We start from the raw sequence: 19,976 nt of genomic DNA, 5'->3' as shown, positions 1-19,976 counted from the left end.
TGAGATCGATCTTTGAGAATCTTTTGAACTTTCTTAAGGCAGTGGGAGCTATAAAGCTCTTCCAAAGAAGGGAGAGAGCAACCCATGATCCTCTGGGCAATGACGTTAACCCTCTGGAGTGCAATTGGCAAACCATACAGAGGTACAGTATGTTAAAATGCTCTCTATGGTGCAGCGGTTGAAGGTCACCAGCAGTTTTCCATTCACTTCTTGTTTCCTGAGAAGTCTCAGGTAGTATAATCTCTGCTGGGCCCTTTTGACCAGGGCTGCAATGTGGGCACCCCAGTTCAGGTCCTCTTTTAGGGTAACACCCAGAAACTTAAAGTTGGCCACTTGCTCAATTCGGTCTCCATTGATAAGCAAGGGCTGGATGTCTGATCTGTTCCTTCTATAATCCACTATAAGCTCCTTGGTCTTATTGGTGTTGAAGACTAATTATACTTCCCTGGATGAAAAAAGGAGAAACATGCTCTTGGAAAGCAGCCCCCAACTTTCTTAATAGCCCCAGAAATAGACTGTGCCATCCTATCTACTAGACAAAAGGCTGGGCCATCTTATCCACAACACAAAAGACCTTCACTCTCAGGACATGATAGGATTAGCCCTCTACCCATCTCACCACATGGCACCTGGGAAGATTACATCACCCAGCAAGATTCAAGCAAGCCTGGGACTCAAGACAACCTACAAAGTTACCCCTGCATGGCTCCATGGGAGTCTGGCAACCAATCAGAATACATTTCTTTAACAGGAACAGGAAGCAAGTTCAAAGCCCAAGAGAAGGTACAAATATATCTCACTCTTTTCTCCATGTGGTCAGCCACCCAGGACTTCAAATCATGTGGTCCTGTCCACCATTAAATCATCTTTCCAAATAGCCTCCATGTTTCCAGTGCCTTTCTCCCCACTTGGAACTGAACCCAGAGGGACGTTTCTTCCAACAAAAAGGAAAGGAAAGGTGAAAACAAGAATGAAAAAGGTAAGAAGGAAGAAAAAAGCAAAAATGAAATAGGAAGAAATGAAACATGAAAGTGAGAATGAAATTGGAAGGAAGGAGGAAGGAACGAATGGAGGAAGGAATGAAACAAAGAAAGAAAGGACTCAGTTTTATTGCCAACAATTTTTCAGAATTCAGGGCTGAAACAGGAACTGGGCCAAGTTACCCAGCTAGCCAGCTTTCAGAATTGGAACTCAAGGTTTCCCATTCTTAGCCTGGTGACTTTAATCACTGCACCAAACTTTTGTCATTTATATACCTGCAAGTATTTCATACATCTGAATGCAAACCAAAGTACTAGCAAGTACTTTGTACCGAGATGTCCTATCAGAGTATTGTGTTTTGCAATGTTGAAATAAGCTGTAATTTGCAACAAAATGTTTGACTGGAGCCATATAGCTTAGGGAAGGGAATGTGTGAGTAAATAGCCCCAGAACAATAATTACTGAGAATAATAATTTGGATGTTATCTGCTAGAGGTTGGTAATTGCTTCATATAACCCATTGCTCTGTGAATCAGTACATCTATAGGAGCAATATTTTAAGAGCAGATACAAGCAGGTACATTTCCCACCTCTGTACAAATACTGACTTTGCAATGGAAAAGAGGATGCCCACAGCAAAAGGTGAAGTGGGAAAATAGCAGGTTTTTGATGTGAGTTTATACACTTTTGCAAAGCTGTGACGGTGGTGAAAAAAGGAATATGGAGGAACTGGCATCATTGTCAATATTGAAGCAATTTTCCCTCTGGGCTTAATGGACATGAAGTGCTATGGAGTATCCACACCATTGGATAGATGATTGGAGTTTTGTTGTGGACCTTTTCAGCTAAATGGATAGTCCTCGTTCAGAGAGGGAGGGAGGGAGGGAGGGAGAGAGAGAAAGAGAGAACAAAAACAAATAGAAAAAGTCATAAAACCTGAGCTGACAGCTAAAGAATGCTGGTGACTTCTATGGAATTATTGTTCCCAAAATTGCCAATTCATTTAAAAAAAAAATCTATCTCTTGTTCTTCTCAAATCATACGCTTTTTTCAGTCCAGAGACAACTATGAAAATATGACCATCAAGAATTTATGTGTGGTTTTCTCTGATCAATTTGCAGCAAGCCACATTTTGAAGAGAATGTCTGACTTGATGGATCAGCCTCTTGATACCCGTTTGAAGGAGTAACTGCAAATATTTTCTCTAATGCTTGAAAATCTCTGCTGGATGTTGTTCTTTGGTGTTTATCTGACATAGAAGCAGGACCATCTTACTCTTGCACTTTCCTTTTTCGAGATTGAGAGAGGAAAGAAGCCACTTAGTCTTTTGGCCAGCAGCCTTGTCATGGGGGAAGAAGCTGTCCCCATGTTCCTCGGGAGTTATCTTCTGACTTGAAAAATGATGAGCAGCAACTTGTTTCTTTCAAAAGATGAGGTGGAGATGAGAGACGGACATTCACAAAGAGAAGATCTTGGTGGTGTTGTGTAGGACCAAAGACTTAGTAGCACAGGGGATCATGGTAGCTGCTAGAGTGTGGGATGAACTTGCTATGGACACCATGCGGAACTAAGGGGAGGAAAATCATACCGTTTTTGACTAGCAGGCTTGTGGTTTCATCATTCAAAAATACAGTCAGAAAATTTTTGTCTATGGCATGACAAGGAGAAGGACAGTCACCATGTTGTTGCCTTGCCTTGCGGCATGATCCTATCATTGCAGCAGTGATTTCTGATGAGAATGTGTTTGTTTTTATCTAAAGGACCAAAGCTGCATGATGAACCAACAGGGGTTGCTAGCCTACATGTTTCTAATAGAAGACTATAGTCACTGACAATAACTAGTCACTGTACACTAATGCACTGATGATGTTACCTAGTTGGGTAATGAAACATCTGCAGGAAAACAACCAAGCTGAGGGAGCAACCAAGGATTCCACATTACAGTTCATTTCTCTGCTTCTACTGTACCTGTTCATTGAATGGGCTTTGCTGACAGAATGACCTAACGTTGGCTTGTAAATCAGTGGTTTGAAATGAACATGAGCCAAATACCAATTAGGAAACAAGGCATCATTTATTTAAACATTAAAATTAGGGTGGTGATGATTAACTCTTGGGATCAATGGCCCAAATGTGCATGTGTGAGAGAGACTCTCCTCTAGGGGAGACCCATTTGGGTCAAGGATGTAAGGGACACACCGTGTGTTCACGTAATCTCTGTGTTTGTGGTGGGGTGGACCTGGAAAGAGTTAATAAAGGGGCTTAAAGATTAGATTACTGCCAATTCTAGTTTCTGAAGAGATGTGATTTGAAGTTTGAAGGAAGACCTTGTGGATCGTTTGGAGGAAGAGTGGGGAGGGGGGTTAAGTAAAGAATTTTTTTTCTCTCTTTTGTGGTCAAAGGAAGTTGCAGGTGTCTGCTACAGGCCACAATAATATTACTTGGATCATGAGATCATCATGCAAATCATGAGAATTATATAATTTATGCCATTGCAAATAAGATAATTCAGGTTATTTGTGTGAAGGTGACAGCAGGCAAGGGACAATCACTATTCCTTCCACAATTTCCCATCATGAAGGGGCATCTTAGCCACAGATAATGACCGCTCCCACCCCAGTCTTATCTTCCCCTGATCCTCCAGGATCTCTCAGTTCTGATGCCCAGACATATGAGCAACTAGAATTAAATCTGGTTTGGATGAAGCTCAATATATTTGATATAAAAACAATGAAAAAACAAAATCAGGAACATTCAAGAAAAATTAATTAATTCCAGAAGGTACATGGTCCCTCACATTTCGTACAACAGGAAGAAAACAGAATGTTGGACATCTGGAAAAGTAATTACACCGTAAGATGATATTCCCATTCATACATCCTAAATACCACACAAGTTGTTTTAAGTTCAGGAGTTCTTTCCATTTTTTCCCCTCTCCAAAGACAACACAATTTTTAATACATTAATTTTTGTTCCACTTTTTCATTTCAGTTAAGGGGGGAATGTCTCTGAGTATGAAGTGACTTTTTTTTCCTGTACAATTTTATATATATCTACTAGAAGTAAATTCTGCTGCATTTACTTGTGCAACTTGCTCCAAGAGAGGTGTGTAAATGCTAGGTAGGGCAGCCTTTCTCGGTGTGTGCTCTCAAGAAGTGATAGGTGACAACTTCTTGATTTGCAATGGCTCTGCTGGTGTGATTCCATACTGAGGCAATTTTTGTTCTATCAATTGCATTTTAGAACTGTTTATCTCTTACCTTTCAGATACCCATTATAACTCATTCTAAAAGGGAAAATCCAATCAAAACTGAAATTAAACCACAGTATTCCCTCTTTCCCGTCTCCCCTTTGCATATTTTCTTAAAAATTTCAACAGATTTCGTCTATATTGTGGAAATAATAACTCCTAATGAGGTGGGAAAATAATGAGCAGAAGTTTTGTCTTGAATACATTTTGCTCACCGTCGGTAAAAATCACTCAGAATATGGAGACATTCACACACAGAAATCTTCTCTCTCTCTCTTCACACACACACACATACATACACAGACAGACACAGATATCCTGGTAGATCTTTTTTTTAAAAAAAATGCCATCATGAGAAGAAGTTGAACTCCACTGGAGAAAAATATAGTCAAAATATTCACAACAATGAAAGCATCATCACAGCTAGTCATGATGGAAGACTTGATCTTTGGCTATTCCAAATGGAGTCCTTTGTGGGGAGGGAAAGGAGAATATTCTTTAGCCCATAGGCCCCTTCATGTTTTTGGGCGGGTACATGGGCTGCTCCATGGGCATCATGCCAAAACAGTCTGAAGGATTGCAGTGACCAACTTTCCCAGGAGGGCCTGTGATTCCTGGTGGCCCTGGGATGCCCGGAATACCTTGCTGCCCCATAGGCCCTGGAAGACCCATTTTCCCATAACCTGGAGGCCCCTGGATACCTGAGAAAGGAAAACAAGAAATAGACAAGTATAATTGAGAGTCTTACATTCGGTGGTCTGTTTTTCCTTTCCTGAAATTATAGGAAACATTGGAGAAACCTTTCCCATGAGGATGCTCTTCAGACCAGTACACTTCAACTCCCAAAATTCTCCACTCTAAAGAATTCTGGAAGTAAAGTCCACAAACCTGAAAAAATTTCCAGGTTGGGGAAAGGTGTGTTGGGAAGGCCTCATTTCTTTGCGAAGAAAGTTTTGAGGGAATGTAGATTTGAATCTATTAGAAAGCTCAGTGTTGAGCCAAATAGGTTGATCTTGCTGTTGAAGGCCTCAGTCCTCAGCAGAACCAGTGGTGGCCCTCCAAATACTACCTGAACGTTTTGATTTGTAGTCCCACCAGCGACACTAAGAAAACCACCTATTTCATTACATACTTATTTATTAAATTTATATGCTACCCATCTTGCTCTGCAAAGCAACTCTTGAGAATTTAAAGAACAAATTATTTCAGAACAGGCTCCTTGTTCTTACAAGAAAAACCTAAGAACAACCTCTATTTTGGCTAATCAGAACAATATTTCCACCTTCTGCTCTACAGAGATTGAAGTATGGTTCAAGGCTTCTGGAGAGAAGCTTGGCCTATTCTAGGTTCATTGAGTTGGAGTAAGCTATGAGACTCTCCTCTTTTTCCAATCGCTAGTAAGACCAAAGTTGATCATTTCGCTAATGGTGTAGATCTAAAGAGATTTTTTCCATCCTTTTGAATGACCATGAAAGGAAGTAGAACACCGTGGTTTAAAATTGCTAAAGGCAGCAACAAGAAAAAAACTGCTTTCTGAGTGAAGATGCAACCTAATGCATATAGTAAGACTCTGAATGGCCAGGAATGGCACCACTGGTCTGCAGAAAAAACTCTACATATGCTCTATGTCTTGGTGATGGATAAAAGCAAATGACTGATGAAAGCAAGCAGACTTAAGCAAGCAGGTTTAACTTCGAGGGGAGCCAAATTTACCTGGAGGGCCTGGTGCTCCGGTCTCCCCCATGATTCCAGTCCCTTTGTCTCCTTTTTCTCCTTTGGTTCCGGGCTCACCTGCATTGAGGAAGAAAACATGAAAGTGAATTGACCGAAGCCTCTATCCATTTACAACATCAGGCTACATCTGAAACGGTTTGCAAAGAGTCTTGTTTGTATTTCTTTAGAGCTGTGACCACATTCTTGCCCAACTGGGATTAAGTATTCATCTGAGGAATCTGCTGGGACAAAGTTATAGAACTCAGGCACACCCCAAATTTGGGGACTCTTGCTGATGTGCCATCTGGATGACATGAATCTACTGGCTGAGTGGTCACCTGCTTAACCTGGCTTCTGATTTTGCCCATTGCCTAAATTTACACTATTTGCAGAGCCATTTGAAAACTCCATCAAGGTTCAAATTCTCCAAGCTTGACAACTTTAAGGCTGGTTGAAGGATTCCGGGAGTTGAAGTCCACTTAAAGTCACCAAGGTGGAGAAACTCTGGTCTATGATGTGCCTCTGTAAGTCTACCTTCTGTCAGGAGGAGGAGTTGCAAGGCTTACCTCTCATGCCGGGCACACCTTGCCGGCCTTCCCTTCCAATTTGTCCAGGCAGGCCTGGAGAACCAGGAGGGCCTGGCCGTCCTGGCGTTCCGTCTTTCCCAGGTGACCCTGGTCTCCCTGGCTGGGAAAGGACTTCTACTGGTGATATGGGCAGTCGGGAAGCGTAGTACTGCATCCGTTCTGTAGGAAAGAAAAGGGAGCCATTGTTTGCTCTGCTGCTCAAGGGGTGGACAGGAACTGGTGAGGTAAGGAAATAGGAAAACCTGTTTGTGGGGAGGACAACTTTCTCTGTAGCTGTTGAATAGAAACCCTTAAGATAAGCCCTTACAGGAATCTTTGGAAGCAGATGTGTTCTCCTGAGAGACTCATTGATAAGTTGATCTGGCTATTCTGTTAATTAAAAAAGTGGCATTTTATTTTACTTTGCTTTTTACTTCATTTAAATTTGCATGCTGCATATCTCACGCTGAGAGGCAATTCTGGGTGTTTTTCCTGAGATACATTCAAGCCAAATTACCCTGTTTCTCCAACAATATGGCCTCCCCCAATAGGAAGTCCCAGCATGTTTTATAGGCATGAAATGAAATTAAGCCCCTCCCCCCCAAATTAAGGCCTATATTAAAACATGCGAAATGGGGGGGGAATGGTGGGGGGGCTTGCCGTTAGGAAGTACTTTTGTTGCACACCCGGATATGGTGCTGCCGGCATTGACCCTGATACGAAGTGCTGCACCAACGCCGAGGTCAACATCGAAACCATCGCCGCCCGCCCGCCCGAAGATGCAGGGGGGGGGGGAATTAAGTCACCCCCCAAAAAGACGGCCTAGCCATTTTTTCGGGGCTCAAAAAAATAAATAAATAAGACCTGGCCTTATTATATGAGAAACATGGTATTATTAACAAAGAATACCACTGCAACTTTTGGATTTTTCTGGTTCCCAAAAAAAATCATCATCATCATCATCCATCATCTATCATCCATCATCTTATGTCCTGCAACAATATATGTAATGTTTTTAAACAACGACATCTGCCTATTCCAGGACCTAGGGAAGGACTTGGCAAAATGCCAAATCCAGTCTAAACGTCTGGCTGAGAATGCAACCAACCATAATTAATAGTACTATAACCTTCCTTGGACACACACTTTTATAGCTGACCTCCTTCAGGAATTAGTCAAACTATTGATTAGAACTCCTTCTGCAATCTTGTATTATCTTTATCATTAATTGTATCTGGTCTTGTTATCTGAACTTGTAATGTTTGAATTTATTGGGGCATCTTTTAGTCAATTTCTGGTCTATTTGCAGAAATGATGGAGCCAACTACCCTCTTAGGTCAGGAGTGGGGTTAATTTTAATTCACAGCAGGCCTGGGGGCACTTGTAGTTAAAATACATTCTCCTGGGCAGCTGTGTCATATTATAACAACAGGCATATTGAGACAAATTCTCAATTCCACACTAAAATGGGAGCCTACAACAGCCTTGCCAAATCGGGCTTTTCTCAGCATTTTCTCTTTGCTTATTTTTATTTTCAAGAGTGCCTGGGGTGATGGTGAAAAAGATAGAAGCTTGAGGAATATTAAGTCTGAATTCTGATTCTGATCACGCTATTCTTAGCTTTCATTTATTTTCTTCTCTCTAGAACAGTTGAAAGAAAAAGAAAGGAAAGAAAGAAAGAGAAAGAAAGAAAAAGAAAGATCCTCAGAGTCTGCAAATAAATATTATTGAATTGAATATGGCTATTGAATATTGCTTCCCCTAAAATAGTGATTTATCAGGCAGAGTGGTGAGGAGGGATCTGCAGGGAGATGATCAGGAAAGTCAAGATGATAACTGTGAACATGTGATTGAAGTTTCACTTCCTCTTAATGGTTGGAAAACGTAAGACAGAGCAAGGTTTGATTACATAGGTGTGGTCTTTTTCGCAACTCTTTTGACGCCACTCTGCTGCAGAGGACTCACGCAGGAATTCTGAAAACACCCTTAGAAGGTGGCTCTAAAATAGATGAAAATTCATAATTTCCCTGTAGGGCTTTGTAGGCGTTATGCAAACATTTCCCTTGCTTGGAAAAGACCAAAATCTGTTCTAGATGTCCATGGCAGAAAAGATGCATTGCATTGTTACTCCAATGTGCCCTACATGAGATTGCCCTGAAGAGCATTCAGAAACTTTAACTGATGAGAACGCGGTTGTGCAGATAGTAAAAGGTGACAGATATACAGCACATGTAACATTGCCGCTATGTGAACTGCTAGCGGCGTACTCCGGGTGCAACTCAAGATGTTGCTGTCACCTTTAAAGCCTTACGTGTTTTGGGACTGAGTTCCTTGAGGGATCGCCTTTTTCCAAGGCTCTCTACGTGTCCAATTGGATCTAGCAAAATGGGCCTGCTGCAGATCCTGTCACCCAAAGAATGTCAGCCGGTGGGGATAAAGAAGGGCCTTTTCTGCAGTGGCTCCTACTCTGTGGAATATCTTCCCCTCGGAGATTAGAATGACCTAAACCCTGTTGGCCTTTCCTAAGACTTTAAAAACCTGGCTATATTCCTTTAGTCTGGGATGCTGGATTTGTTAAGAGCCTCATAATTTGGCTTTATTGTTAACTTGGCTACTATATACAGCAGTGGTTCCCAACCTTTTTTTCGCCCCACACCCCTAAAGAAATTTCACTCGAACCTCACACCCCCTGAAATTTAGACTTTAGGAACTACTGAACGCGTTAAATATATGGTAGTATTGAATTTTTTCAGCTATGTATGTGACGGCCACTAAATAACGATACTTAACTCTAAAATGAAAACAAAGTTAATCCATTGCATAATAAATAAAAATGCCAACATATAGCCAATATCCTATTATTTACCTGGACTTTTCTCGCAACCCCTGGAATATCGTCTCGCCCCCCCCAGGGGGTGCGATCACCCCAGGTTGGGAACCCCTGATAGAAAGTATATTTTGAACATGTAAATGAAGACGCAATTGTTCAGGCCAAAAGTACCTAAAAATGTTAAATATTTGGTCCAGTTGTCCTGCTTTAACCTTTTTAGATATTTCTTTTGAATATTTTATTGTTTTTAAAATGCTTTTATTGTTTCAATTATTTTTTATAGTTTGGAGTTGGAAGCCGCCCAGAGCCATTGATTTGATATAAGCAGTTATAGAAATTGAATGAATGAACGAATGAATGAAATTGAGCAGCATTGAAATAACCTTCTCTATGGTGGAGTTTGGGGTAAGATTTGGCATCATCACTTGATTCATTTCCTGACCCTCTTAACTAATTCTGCTTGGTGTTCTAGGGTTTCCAACCTGCAGAGAGAGACCCTGTGCCTTCCCCCCTGCCATCAATCTGTTCTCTTCACCCACCATCAAACATTTTTTGGAACTCCTCTCTGATGAACATCCTGATCTGGTCATAGCTGATGGCATCTCCCTGTTGAGAAAAACAAGGAAGAGGGAAAAGCAGAAGTCAATTTCTGCCTTATCTTGCATGTTAACTTGTATCATTTGACCACTTTCACATGCTCAGCTTCACCCCACATGCAGCCATTTCCCCCAAGCTCCAGAAAATCTCCCAGAACCAAATCTTCCAACCCTGCCATCCATATCTTCTTCCTTCCACACTTGTTCCCTCCCTAGCTGAAGGAGTGGCTGCTGAGGGTCATGATAATCAATCTCCCAGCATGCTGTTATTTTAACTTCCTCCCATCCATGAGAAGCAATGCTTTGTGGGACCCTCTGGGGCTCCTCAGTCCTGGATCCTGGACAAGCAACCCCTCTCCTGCTTAACTTCAGGAAGGATTCAGCAACGTTGTGTTTTGGAGTAGTTGCATTTGCAGATTAGCAGCTCTGAACTACACTGGATCTCCTCAGCAGTTCTATATTGCAGGAGAAGCCAAGAGGTAAGGTTGGGCCCATGATGCCACGGCCAAGTCAGTTTTGGCACCTTATGCATCAGTGAAGTTGTATGAAAAACTCTTTCAAGTGAATATCAACCACTGGTGGCACATCCTAGAACCCATCGAAGAAGACAGATGCCCCTTCTAACTGCATCTACTTTTAGATTGAACCAAAATGACAGAGGACTTAATAGTTCAGTTGCCCATTACGCTGCATGCCTCTCATTGTCTTTGCCCCAGTTCTTACCGATGTCCCCGGAAGTCCTGGGTTCCCAGGGTTCCCTGCAGGGCCAGGTGAGCCAGGGTGTCCTCTCTCCCCGGGGGACCCACGTGGTCCCATGGGGCCCATTTCACCACTTTTTCCTGGGCCTCCTGGCATCCCCGCTCTGCCTTTCTCTCCAGGGTGACCCATCTCCCCTGGAGTGCCATGGTCCCCCTGAAAGAAGAAAGAGGACAATTCCATGAAAGGTTGTCCTAGGAGAAGAGCCTGACATTCACTCCCAGCGGTGTCCCACTTACTTTCTGTCCAGAAGGACCAGGAGGACCTGGTTTTCCAGGAGATCCCTGTGGAAAAGTAAGAAGCCATCTTCAACATAGTGATAAATACCCATCATGCATTTGAGTGGAAGAGAATATTAGCTTAAGGCTATTTTGCCCCATCAAGTGGCCCTCGTCCTACCATTTAACTTGAAGCTGTTTACCTGCCCTCTACAGGAGGTGTTCCTTATCTGTTACTTGTCTCCATTATTGTGCAATCAAGGTAGTCCTCACTTAAAGACTGGCTGTTTTATGGCTGTTTGAAATAACGGCCATGGAATGGCTGCTTTACAGTCTCTAAAGCACTCCTGGCCATCATAAATGGCTGCGCCCACCCATTCCCTGTGGCCATATGACTGCATGCCTGGTAGATCAGTTTTAGATTTGTTGGGGTGTTCACAGTCATGTGACCGCAATTCGTGATGTTTTTGCCAGTTTGTGACTAAATACCCCCATTCAAATGAATATTTTTACTTAATGACCACATCGAAAAAGGCCAGTAAGTTGGTGGCATGGGTGCCTTGACTTACAATCACAATGACTTACAACCATAATTCCAGGCTCAATTATGTATGTAATTTAAGAACTCCCTGCATTAGAAACGAAGCATTTGGAAGTCAGCTTCCAGGAAGCAGAGAAGGTAGTGTGGGAATGCAATAGTTGAAGATATACTGCATGCAAGGTGGACCAAGGGCTGCCTTCCAAGAAACTTCTTTCTGTCCCTGGTCCATATTGCCCCTGTGTGTGAATGAAAAATGTGAACGTTGTTTTGGGCATAAGAAAGGTGATGTAGGTGGCTTCCTCCTTTGTTACAGTGGGTTACTCCTATTTTTGGTTGTGAGATGTGGGTAAATAAGGCTCTTCTGTTCAAGAAGGTGATGAGAAAGTAAGAGTCACCATACCTCTTTGCCTCCCAGTCCATCCGAGCCTGGCTCACCCTAGGAACCAAAAAAGAAAATAAGGGGAAAAGAGGATTTAGTTTCATTTCTCTACTAATGGGTCCAAAGTCAAATAGTCATGTTGTTAATCTCTTTCAGCCTAATATTGAACAAAGAATTAAGACTAGGAAGCATTACAAACCATCCATGCATCCATCCATCCATTCTCAACAAGAGGGTTTTCCCATAAGCTCTTCATGATTGATTCTGAAACATGTTGACTCCATCAAGGGACACTCACCGGTGGACCTGGGTGACCCGGTGTTCCTGGCTGGCCTGGGAGCCCACTGAGGCCTCTTTCTCCAGTCGATCCCCGTTCACCCTTCAGACCCTGGGAAAAGGAGAGATGGCGTCAGAAACTATTGGAGACAATCAAGGAGATGCAGTGTTTTGAGGTGACTCCTTCAGATAGATGACCAACTCCACAATGTTCTTCCCAATGCATGTGCTCTGAGATCAGAGGTGGCATTCAGCAGGTTCTGACCAATTCTGGAGAACCGGTAGCAGAAATTTGGAGTAGTTTGGTGAACCAGCCAATACCACCTCTGACTGGCCCCGCCCCCATCTATTCTCTGCCTCCCATCGAGTCCCAGTTGATTGGTTGGGTCTTCTTTGATTGATCTGCATAGGAGAACGGAGCTGGAAAGCAGGTTAGTGGGGTGGGGAGAGAATGGGGATTTTACAGTATCTTTCCCCTGCCAAGCCCACCAAGAAATGGTAATAAAAATATTTGAATCCCACCACTGTCTGAGATTCATTTTTGTGGGAGAACTCAAGGTCCCCTTTCCAGTTGCAGCTATTTTTGTATACATAGATGAGTGGTGGGCAACTTTCTGGCATGTTTCTCTCCACACATCTGCTTCTTCATTGAAAAGAAAGCAGAGGTGAATGATAATGGGGACAGAGATAAAGATCTCCGTGTCTTGAGTCAATCTCACATCTAGAAAAAATCATGGCCAAATATTTAGCCAAGTTCTAAAAAATGTTGACTGAATAGCACAGAGTATTTCTACTTTGCTAGATGGTAGGTTCGCCTCCCCGCCCCCAACACGACAGTCTCTAGATATAGTAGATTGCATCCTCCTTGGCCCCCGGGATTGGGTTGGCTAAGAAGATGAGCATTTCCAAGATTGTCCAGATACATCTGGCTAGAGAAGGATGGGAAGTTCTTGGGAGCACCCTCTGCAGTCCAGTACCAATCTATGAAATGTCACCTTCCAAGATGGCATCTTAACAATTGACAATTCAATGAATGTTTCCTGGAGATCATTTTCTTATTTGGTTGGACATGATTTTGGAGGTAGGGATTCACTGTCTTTACAAAGAAATGGGAAAGGGGTTCCAGTGGAGAGAGATTTGCAAGCTTCAAAGAATGAATGGTTCCTATACTGTGGCTTCATTCAGAAGTGAAGAGGATCCATGTTGGATCAGACTCAAGAAGACCAGAGCCTAAGAATGCCAAAAGGGAAGGGAGGATACTCACAACTCCAGCAAGCCCTGATGGACCAGGTTGACCAGGGCTTCCAGGTGGACCCTGAAGAGACAGAAACATTGCAAAAGGATGTAAGAATGTAGACAAACCCACTGTTTCTCAACCTTGGTAACTTTAAGAGATCTGGACTTCAACTCCCAGAATTCCCCATGCTGGCTGAAGAATTCTGGGAGTTGAAATCCAGACCTCTTAAAGCTGCTGAAATTTGGAAACACTGAATATACTGATCACCATTGAGTATTTCCCCAGTAAGACTGACTCTGCCTTTCATGTCTAAAAAATAAATCCAAAATGAATTATTAGAGAAAAGCATACTCGGGAGTTAGTCATGGACATCTAAAACAGCATTCTTTATAAAGTTCTCTTGGGTGCATTTTAGAAAGCTCAGACATATTCATTCATGTCAGAATCCTTGCTGAATAGAGACCAAGGGAGAAATCTGGAGTAGTTACGTTTCTTGTTCGTAAGTTAAGTCTGATCTCAAAGGGTATCTGATCTTGACATCACAAGGGCTATTCAAGCAAGGGGAAACCTGGTTTCTCCCCCCTTAAATCTCTGTTCTTATCTGCCCATATATTCTTCACACAGTCTGTTTCATGATTCGGGCTGCAGAGAAGCATAGCACACATAAGAAATTAAGACAGGGTGCTGTCTAGCTTCCTGCTACATTTCCAATGTAAGTTCCCAGATGTAAATGGATAAATATGGCAGCTCAGAGCAACCAGACACACTGGTCTGTGCCATCTAGGTTGACTCTGGTTAAAATTCTAATGTGCAATGTTAAGATAGCACTAATCTAGCACTGATGATGTTACCTAGTTTGGTAATGATGATTATTACTACCTTTATTGTCAGAGTACAACATGTGTACAATGAGATTGGCTGAGCCTCCCTTCGTGCACCCACCCCCAAAACAACTCACAGTGAGAACAGAAGTCCCTAACTCACTCCCACTATGTGACCTTGTTGCACAACATGCCTGAAACATCTGAAACGTGCCTGAAACGTCTGAAAGAATACAACTAAACTCAAGAGAGCACCAATGATCCCACAGTGTTAATGCTTGCCCCAGTTGCTGCCTAGTTATGGATGGATGGGAGTTATAGAATTAAGATTTGGCAAAACTATTTATTTAATCTATTTATATTCCTGCTTTATTATTTTTATAAACAACTCAAGACAGTGAACATGTCTAATATCCTTATTTTTCTCCCCACAACAACCCTGTGAGGTGAGTTGGACTGAGAGAGAGTGATTAGCCCAAGATTATCAATTTTTTTCATACCTGAAGCGGAATTAAAACAGAGTTTCCTGGTGATTGGCCCAACATCACTCAGCTGGCATTCATGCCTAAAGCAGGACTAGAACTCATGGCCTTCTAGTTTCTAGCTAGATGCCTTAAGTAACTAGATTCTCTTCAGTGGATTAAGTGGATCTGTCAGGATTCCGGCAGTTACTCCAATTTATAGTTTTATAGTTGACAGGAACATAAATTTCTAAATATCAGTCCAGATTGAGAATAAAATATACTGAATTCTACAGGTTATTTGCAATAACGGAAGTTCAATAGTTTCCATACAGCTTTTGAGTGACCAATCTTTAATTATTGGATTGAGGAGGGATTGGCAATTGGAATAGCTTATTCTGACTATCTGCAGAACTGCTGTTATTTCTGAGGAATAGGTTTGGTGGGCTCATTTTTGTTTGTTTGTTTGGTTTATCTTATAAAAACCAAAATGTGAATGGTGCTTTATTTTTGTTTTAAAAAAGGGAATTCAGAAAAGAACAAAATGATACAAATGGAGAATTTAACAGTTGACATTTTACTTTGGCTTTTATGCCAAGTGGTATCTGCCTTTTAGCAGTGGTTCAGAAGCCTGACCTGGTAGCTTTATAGACATCTTTGCAACCCAACTATAAATCTGCTCACACAAAATTCAAGAAAGAGTATTTTGACTTACGACATGTCCAGGAGGGCCTGGTCTACCTTGAGGCCCCACAGGACCTGGCTCTCCCTGCAGAAGCAAAAGAACATTAGAGCAAATATTTATCTGTGTTAGGTTATTCTTGGAGCAAATTGTATAAATACATTGCCAGAGACTTCTGGGCAAGTTATAACTAAGCTAACCAATGCTATAGCATCGAAACATACATATCTTGGGATGTATACACGGAACTATGCCTCGTCTACTGTTCTCTGATTTCATCTACAGGTAGTCAGCCCTCAACTTATGACTGGTTGCTTAGATGTTATACTGGACTTCCACAAAGCTACTTATGACCCAATTTTGAAGTTCATTACTATCACCATTATTCAGAGAGTAGGGTAGGGTAGGGTAGGGTAGGGTAGGATAGGGTAGGGTAGGGTAGAGTAGAGTAGAGTAGAGTAGAGTAGAATGGAATGGAATGGAATGGCATGGCATGGCATGGCATGGCATGGCATGGCATGGCATAGCATAGCATAGCATAGAATAGAATAGAATAGAATAGAATAGAATAAACATTGGAAGGGAATGGAAGTTATTTGTATCCCATCTTTATTATTTTTGCAAATAACTCATGGTGGTGAACGTATCCACGACAGCAGCATCCCCATGTGGTCACATGATCACATTTTGGGCACTTGGCAACCAGCTCACCTTTGTTTACAGCATCCTATGGTCCTGTGATAATTTTTGACTTTTTTTGCCCGTTGCTGGTGTTCATTTCCAGCTTCCGGCAAAACACGCCCATTGAATAAAATGGATATGCTTAACAACTGCTGTGTTCACTTAACAACTGCTACAAAAAAAGTCATAAAATTGTGTCTTGTGACATGGTGAGCTGCTTAACAACTGCAATGACTTATGACCATAGTTCTGGGTTCAATTACATAGTAAGTTGAGGACTTCCTCTACTTCCATAAAGCATATGTTTGCATAGCAATCTATCTTCCCTTGGCATAGCAAGTAATTTCTGCGTACATAATATAATAATTTGCACAGCACAAGGTTGTCTGTGGGGAAGGTTTGGTAATGAAGATTGTTGTTGCATCAATGTCCTTCATATTCTCTCTTTTTCTCTCTCTCTCTTTCTCTCTCTCTCCCTCCCTCTCTCCCTCCCTCCCTCCCTCCCTCCCTCTGTCTCTCCCTCTCTCTCTCTCCATACACATCTGTATGAAGGTAACTGAGGTAAACTACTAGTAGAAGAATTAATCTTGTGGATTTACTTTGCTCTCCTCCCAACATCTTGCTAATTCCAACTCACTTTCTTTGTCCCACAAACACAAACCAAAGTGTTTTGAATTGAGCCACCCACAGCATTTTGTATATCTCCATCCTTCATCTACTCTGCATTCTCAACTTGAGTTCCTTTAGTCAGTCATGGTATATTACGACAATGAACGAAGATTCTTCTATAATGATTTCCACATATTCATACACCGCCACCCTGCCCACTGCTGAATCCAGGCAAACACAGTGCAGGATTAACTCAAGAGTGTATTCCTGACATTGCAATTCATTTTTGTCTGGTTGTTGACAACTCACCTCAGCTCCAGCCCGGCCCGTATTTCCAGGAAGTCCTGGCTTACCACAATCACCCTAGAAAATCAAGGAGGCATGGCTTAGAATGTGTATATTATGGACGATATAAAGCAACTGAAGCCTATCTTTTTCCAGTAAATTTCCTGGTCTTCTTGTTCAACCAGCCTTGGTGACAGACGGTCATGAGGATCAGCTGTCCTCCTCACTGTCCCAACGGGCCCAAATCTCTGAATGCTTTGTCACAGCCAAACACACCTTTGGGATTGAAGAGATGTGTGAAGTTGCCTGGAGCCAGATTAAATCAATGGTCCACAGAGCCCAAGGGGAACTCTGTCACTATTCTTCAAGTTTCCAATGTTGGGTTTCGATCCCCAGAATTCTCAATGGGAATTCAGGGGGTTTCTGAAGGGATAAGTTTGGGAGAGATGGATCTGCCCTAATTGACAGCAGTTCTCCAGAGTCTACTTGAGATCTTTTTACTGAATTTCTTTTTGCTCTTAGAAAGAATTGCTTCTCAAAACAGGGGCCTTTATAATCTCTCTCGGTCTCCAATATTTTTCAGCTTCTAATGTAACAAGCTGGATTGCTGTTGCCTGATTGTTGAGTTGATGACCCTGAAATCTACTTTCATAACACTGTCAAGAAATGGTTGAAGTGGCAATGAAGAAGACCATTGTTATTATGAGGAGCTTAATGATATTCCCCCTTTATATTAAGACCAGTTTAGAGCTCATTTGGAGGTAACCTGCTTGCCTTTTACTTTTGTTTACTGAATAAAGGAGAAAGGAAGGAATCTTTGTGTAGCTTTTTTCGCTGTGAAAGTCTCCGACATTTGATTTACCTCCCAGAATCACCTGCTACCAAGCAAAATCAGGTCTTGCAGTCTTCTGACCATAGTACGACCATGAAGTCACAGTGCCAGGTTTTGATCCAAACTTTGGACTTATTTGTGAGGAGCTTCTGCATGTAACCTCACATTAGTATTGTAGAAATTGGCTGTCCTTAGGATATCTCTGCTGTTGTTATTAAGGAGTTCCTAACAGCATGTAAGAGATTTGGGTACTAGCTTGCTTGGTCTGTAAGCTTTTTATGTTATGCCTTTCAATCAGTTTGCTTGAACTAATAAAAAAGCTTAAAACCCCTTTATTTACCGGTTTGTTCATTATTTCTGGATGCAAAAGAAGCAACGGCTTGGGCACCTGGTCACTGCCCTAATACTTGACCAAACAATGGTCATGAACACCAGCCTGCAGTTAATAATGTTGGACCTGTGACTTCAGTGGTACAGACTCTTCAGCACTTTGTCACCTGCTGACCACAAGGACAAAGGTCAGTGGGGCAAAGAAAGCAAGCTAATAATTTATTCCTTGTCTAAATACTCTGCTTGCTCCTGATCTCTGAGACAGCTAATCTCAAATCCCTGTCTCTTCCTTTTCTTCCAGATATGCACCTAAAGAATGCACATTCTCCCATTCTCTTTCTGGTAAGTTGTAGTTAGCTAGGTGCTAGGCTTTGTTTATCCCTATCTTGTTCTTCCTGAAATAAATCTCTTTTCTGTTGTAATTCTTAAAACGGCTTGCATTGCTTATCTTAGATTCTCACCTTCGGGAGCAGCCAAATGTATGCAGAAAAATTTTCCACAGATAATGAGTTGCATGTAGAATACTATACAGAAAATGCAACAATACAAGACAGATTCTGTCAGAGGGTCACCTTTCCAGAGAACTGAGAGATCTCTCTATTCTGAAATAAGGAGGAGGAAGAAGCGAGTGTGTAGCTTGGAGATGCTCCTAGATGTTAAACTCTCATATAGTCAATGGTCAGAAGTATCTTTGATCTGACTGGCCAATTGGAAGAAAATGACCTTCATAGTGTGGTGCCTGAGTGTGACATCTGCAACATGTTCTCTGCAGGCCTATCTGTGGGTCTGACAGAACTCGTCTGAGGTAAAATTGTGTCATCATGTGGGGTCATTGATTGTTTTCTTGCAGATGTTTCATTATCTGACTAGGTAACATCATCGGTTACCTGGGTAACTTAAGCAGTGATGATGTTAATGAAATGTCTGCAAGAAAACAACCAAGCACCAAAAGAACCCACAGTTCAACCCTGAGCTATAACTTCTCTGTTGATACCATCATGTGTTGCCTATTTCTTTCCAGACAAAATACAAAGGGCTGCTTATTGCTTTTATAAGATGCCCGTGGTTTGTATCAAGGCTTCTTGAGAAGGTTCCTCTTGCTCTAGGATTCAAGGTCTACTGGAGTTTTCTTTGTGGTCACCCAGTTTTGGGGGGTGTATTTTCTACTGCATTATGGCAAGTCTTGGTTTAAAAGCTTTTAAGACCAAGCACTTCTTTAAAAAAGGATTTTAGTTGCTGATTTTAATGGTGAGCATTGTTTTTAACATTTCTAGTTAACTTGATTGTTGTGTTTATCATAAGCTGTGAAGAGTCTTGATAGGTTATAATAATACATTTACCCAAACAAATTGTCCCTAAGGAGATAATTAACAATCAGTGGTTTATATCAGTGAGAATTACAGTCTTCCTGCATTCAGACTCACGATACTTTGGCTTTTCCAATTTTCAGGCAAGGAGAAACCATCTCCTAGACAATATATTTGACCAATTTGACATGAGGTTGAATAAATAAGAAGGAACATGTATCACATTTTGATCTTGCAGTCAATGACAAGGCTAACCTTCTGTCCTGGCAGGCCAGGATGACCTGTTTTCCCTTTGAATCCCTAGGGAGAAGAAAAAGAAAACAACAATAGAGAGGCTATAAACTTGGCTCAAAGTCAGCAGGCACTGAGCACTGAAGATTCAACAGACCAGAAATGTACTTCCCCACAAAAGAACCTGGCTTGGTTTTAGTATCTGGCAACAATCATTACAGTTGAGAACAGCTGGTAAACATCTGCGTGCCAAGACAAAGCTAAAAGGGCATCATCTAGCTGATGAAAAAATGGCACCGTCCAATCTCCCAAGAAACTAAGAAAGAAATGGAAGAAAGAAAACTCTGTCCCCCTCTTTCCCAATGACTAGTAGAATCTTGGATAGCCAACAACT

The 19,976-nt window shown here is 41.8% G+C and overlaps 1 protein-coding gene across 6 annotated transcripts in view; it reads right to left on the bottom strand.

Moving 5' to 3' along the window:
* Nucleotides 1–3,671: 3,671 nt before the first annotated feature.
* Nucleotides 3,672–19,976, bottom strand: part of COL16A1 (collagen type XVI alpha 1 chain) — a 234,413-nt gene continuing 218,108 nt past the window's right edge. For all 6 annotated transcript variants that reach the window (XM_087970506.1, XM_087970507.1, XM_087970509.1 and 3 more), the window contains 12 exons: nucleotides 19,607–19,651; nucleotides 16,907–16,960; nucleotides 15,341–15,394; nucleotides 13,371–13,421; nucleotides 12,129–12,218; nucleotides 11,852–11,887; nucleotides 10,932–10,976; nucleotides 10,660–10,848; nucleotides 9,880–9,946; nucleotides 6,511–6,690; nucleotides 5,945–6,022; nucleotides 3,672–4,932 (listed from right to left, as the gene is read on the bottom strand). In XM_087970506.1, coding sequence (XP_087826632.1) covers nucleotides 4,730–4,932; nucleotides 5,945–6,022; nucleotides 6,511–6,690; nucleotides 9,880–9,946; nucleotides 10,660–10,848; nucleotides 10,932–10,976; nucleotides 11,852–11,887; nucleotides 12,129–12,218; nucleotides 13,371–13,421; nucleotides 15,341–15,394; nucleotides 16,907–16,960; nucleotides 19,607–19,651 — 1,092 coding nt within the window. In that variant the 3' untranslated portion in view covers nucleotides 3,672–4,729. The remainder of the gene's footprint in view (nucleotides 4,933–5,944; nucleotides 6,023–6,510; nucleotides 6,691–9,879; nucleotides 9,947–10,659; nucleotides 10,849–10,931; nucleotides 10,977–11,851; nucleotides 11,888–12,128; nucleotides 12,219–13,370; nucleotides 13,422–15,340; nucleotides 15,395–16,906; nucleotides 16,961–19,606; nucleotides 19,652–19,976) is intronic.

The sequence above is a fragment of the Notechis scutatus genome, chromosome 8 (genome assembly GCF_049901735.1).
Source record: "Notechis scutatus isolate UNSWTSFEM ecotype Mainland chromosome 8, rNotScu1.2, whole genome shotgun sequence".
Taxonomy (NCBI): Eukaryota; Metazoa; Chordata; class Lepidosauria; order Squamata; family Elapidae; genus Notechis; species Notechis scutatus.
This window is presented reverse-complemented; position numbering and strand designations above follow the sequence as displayed.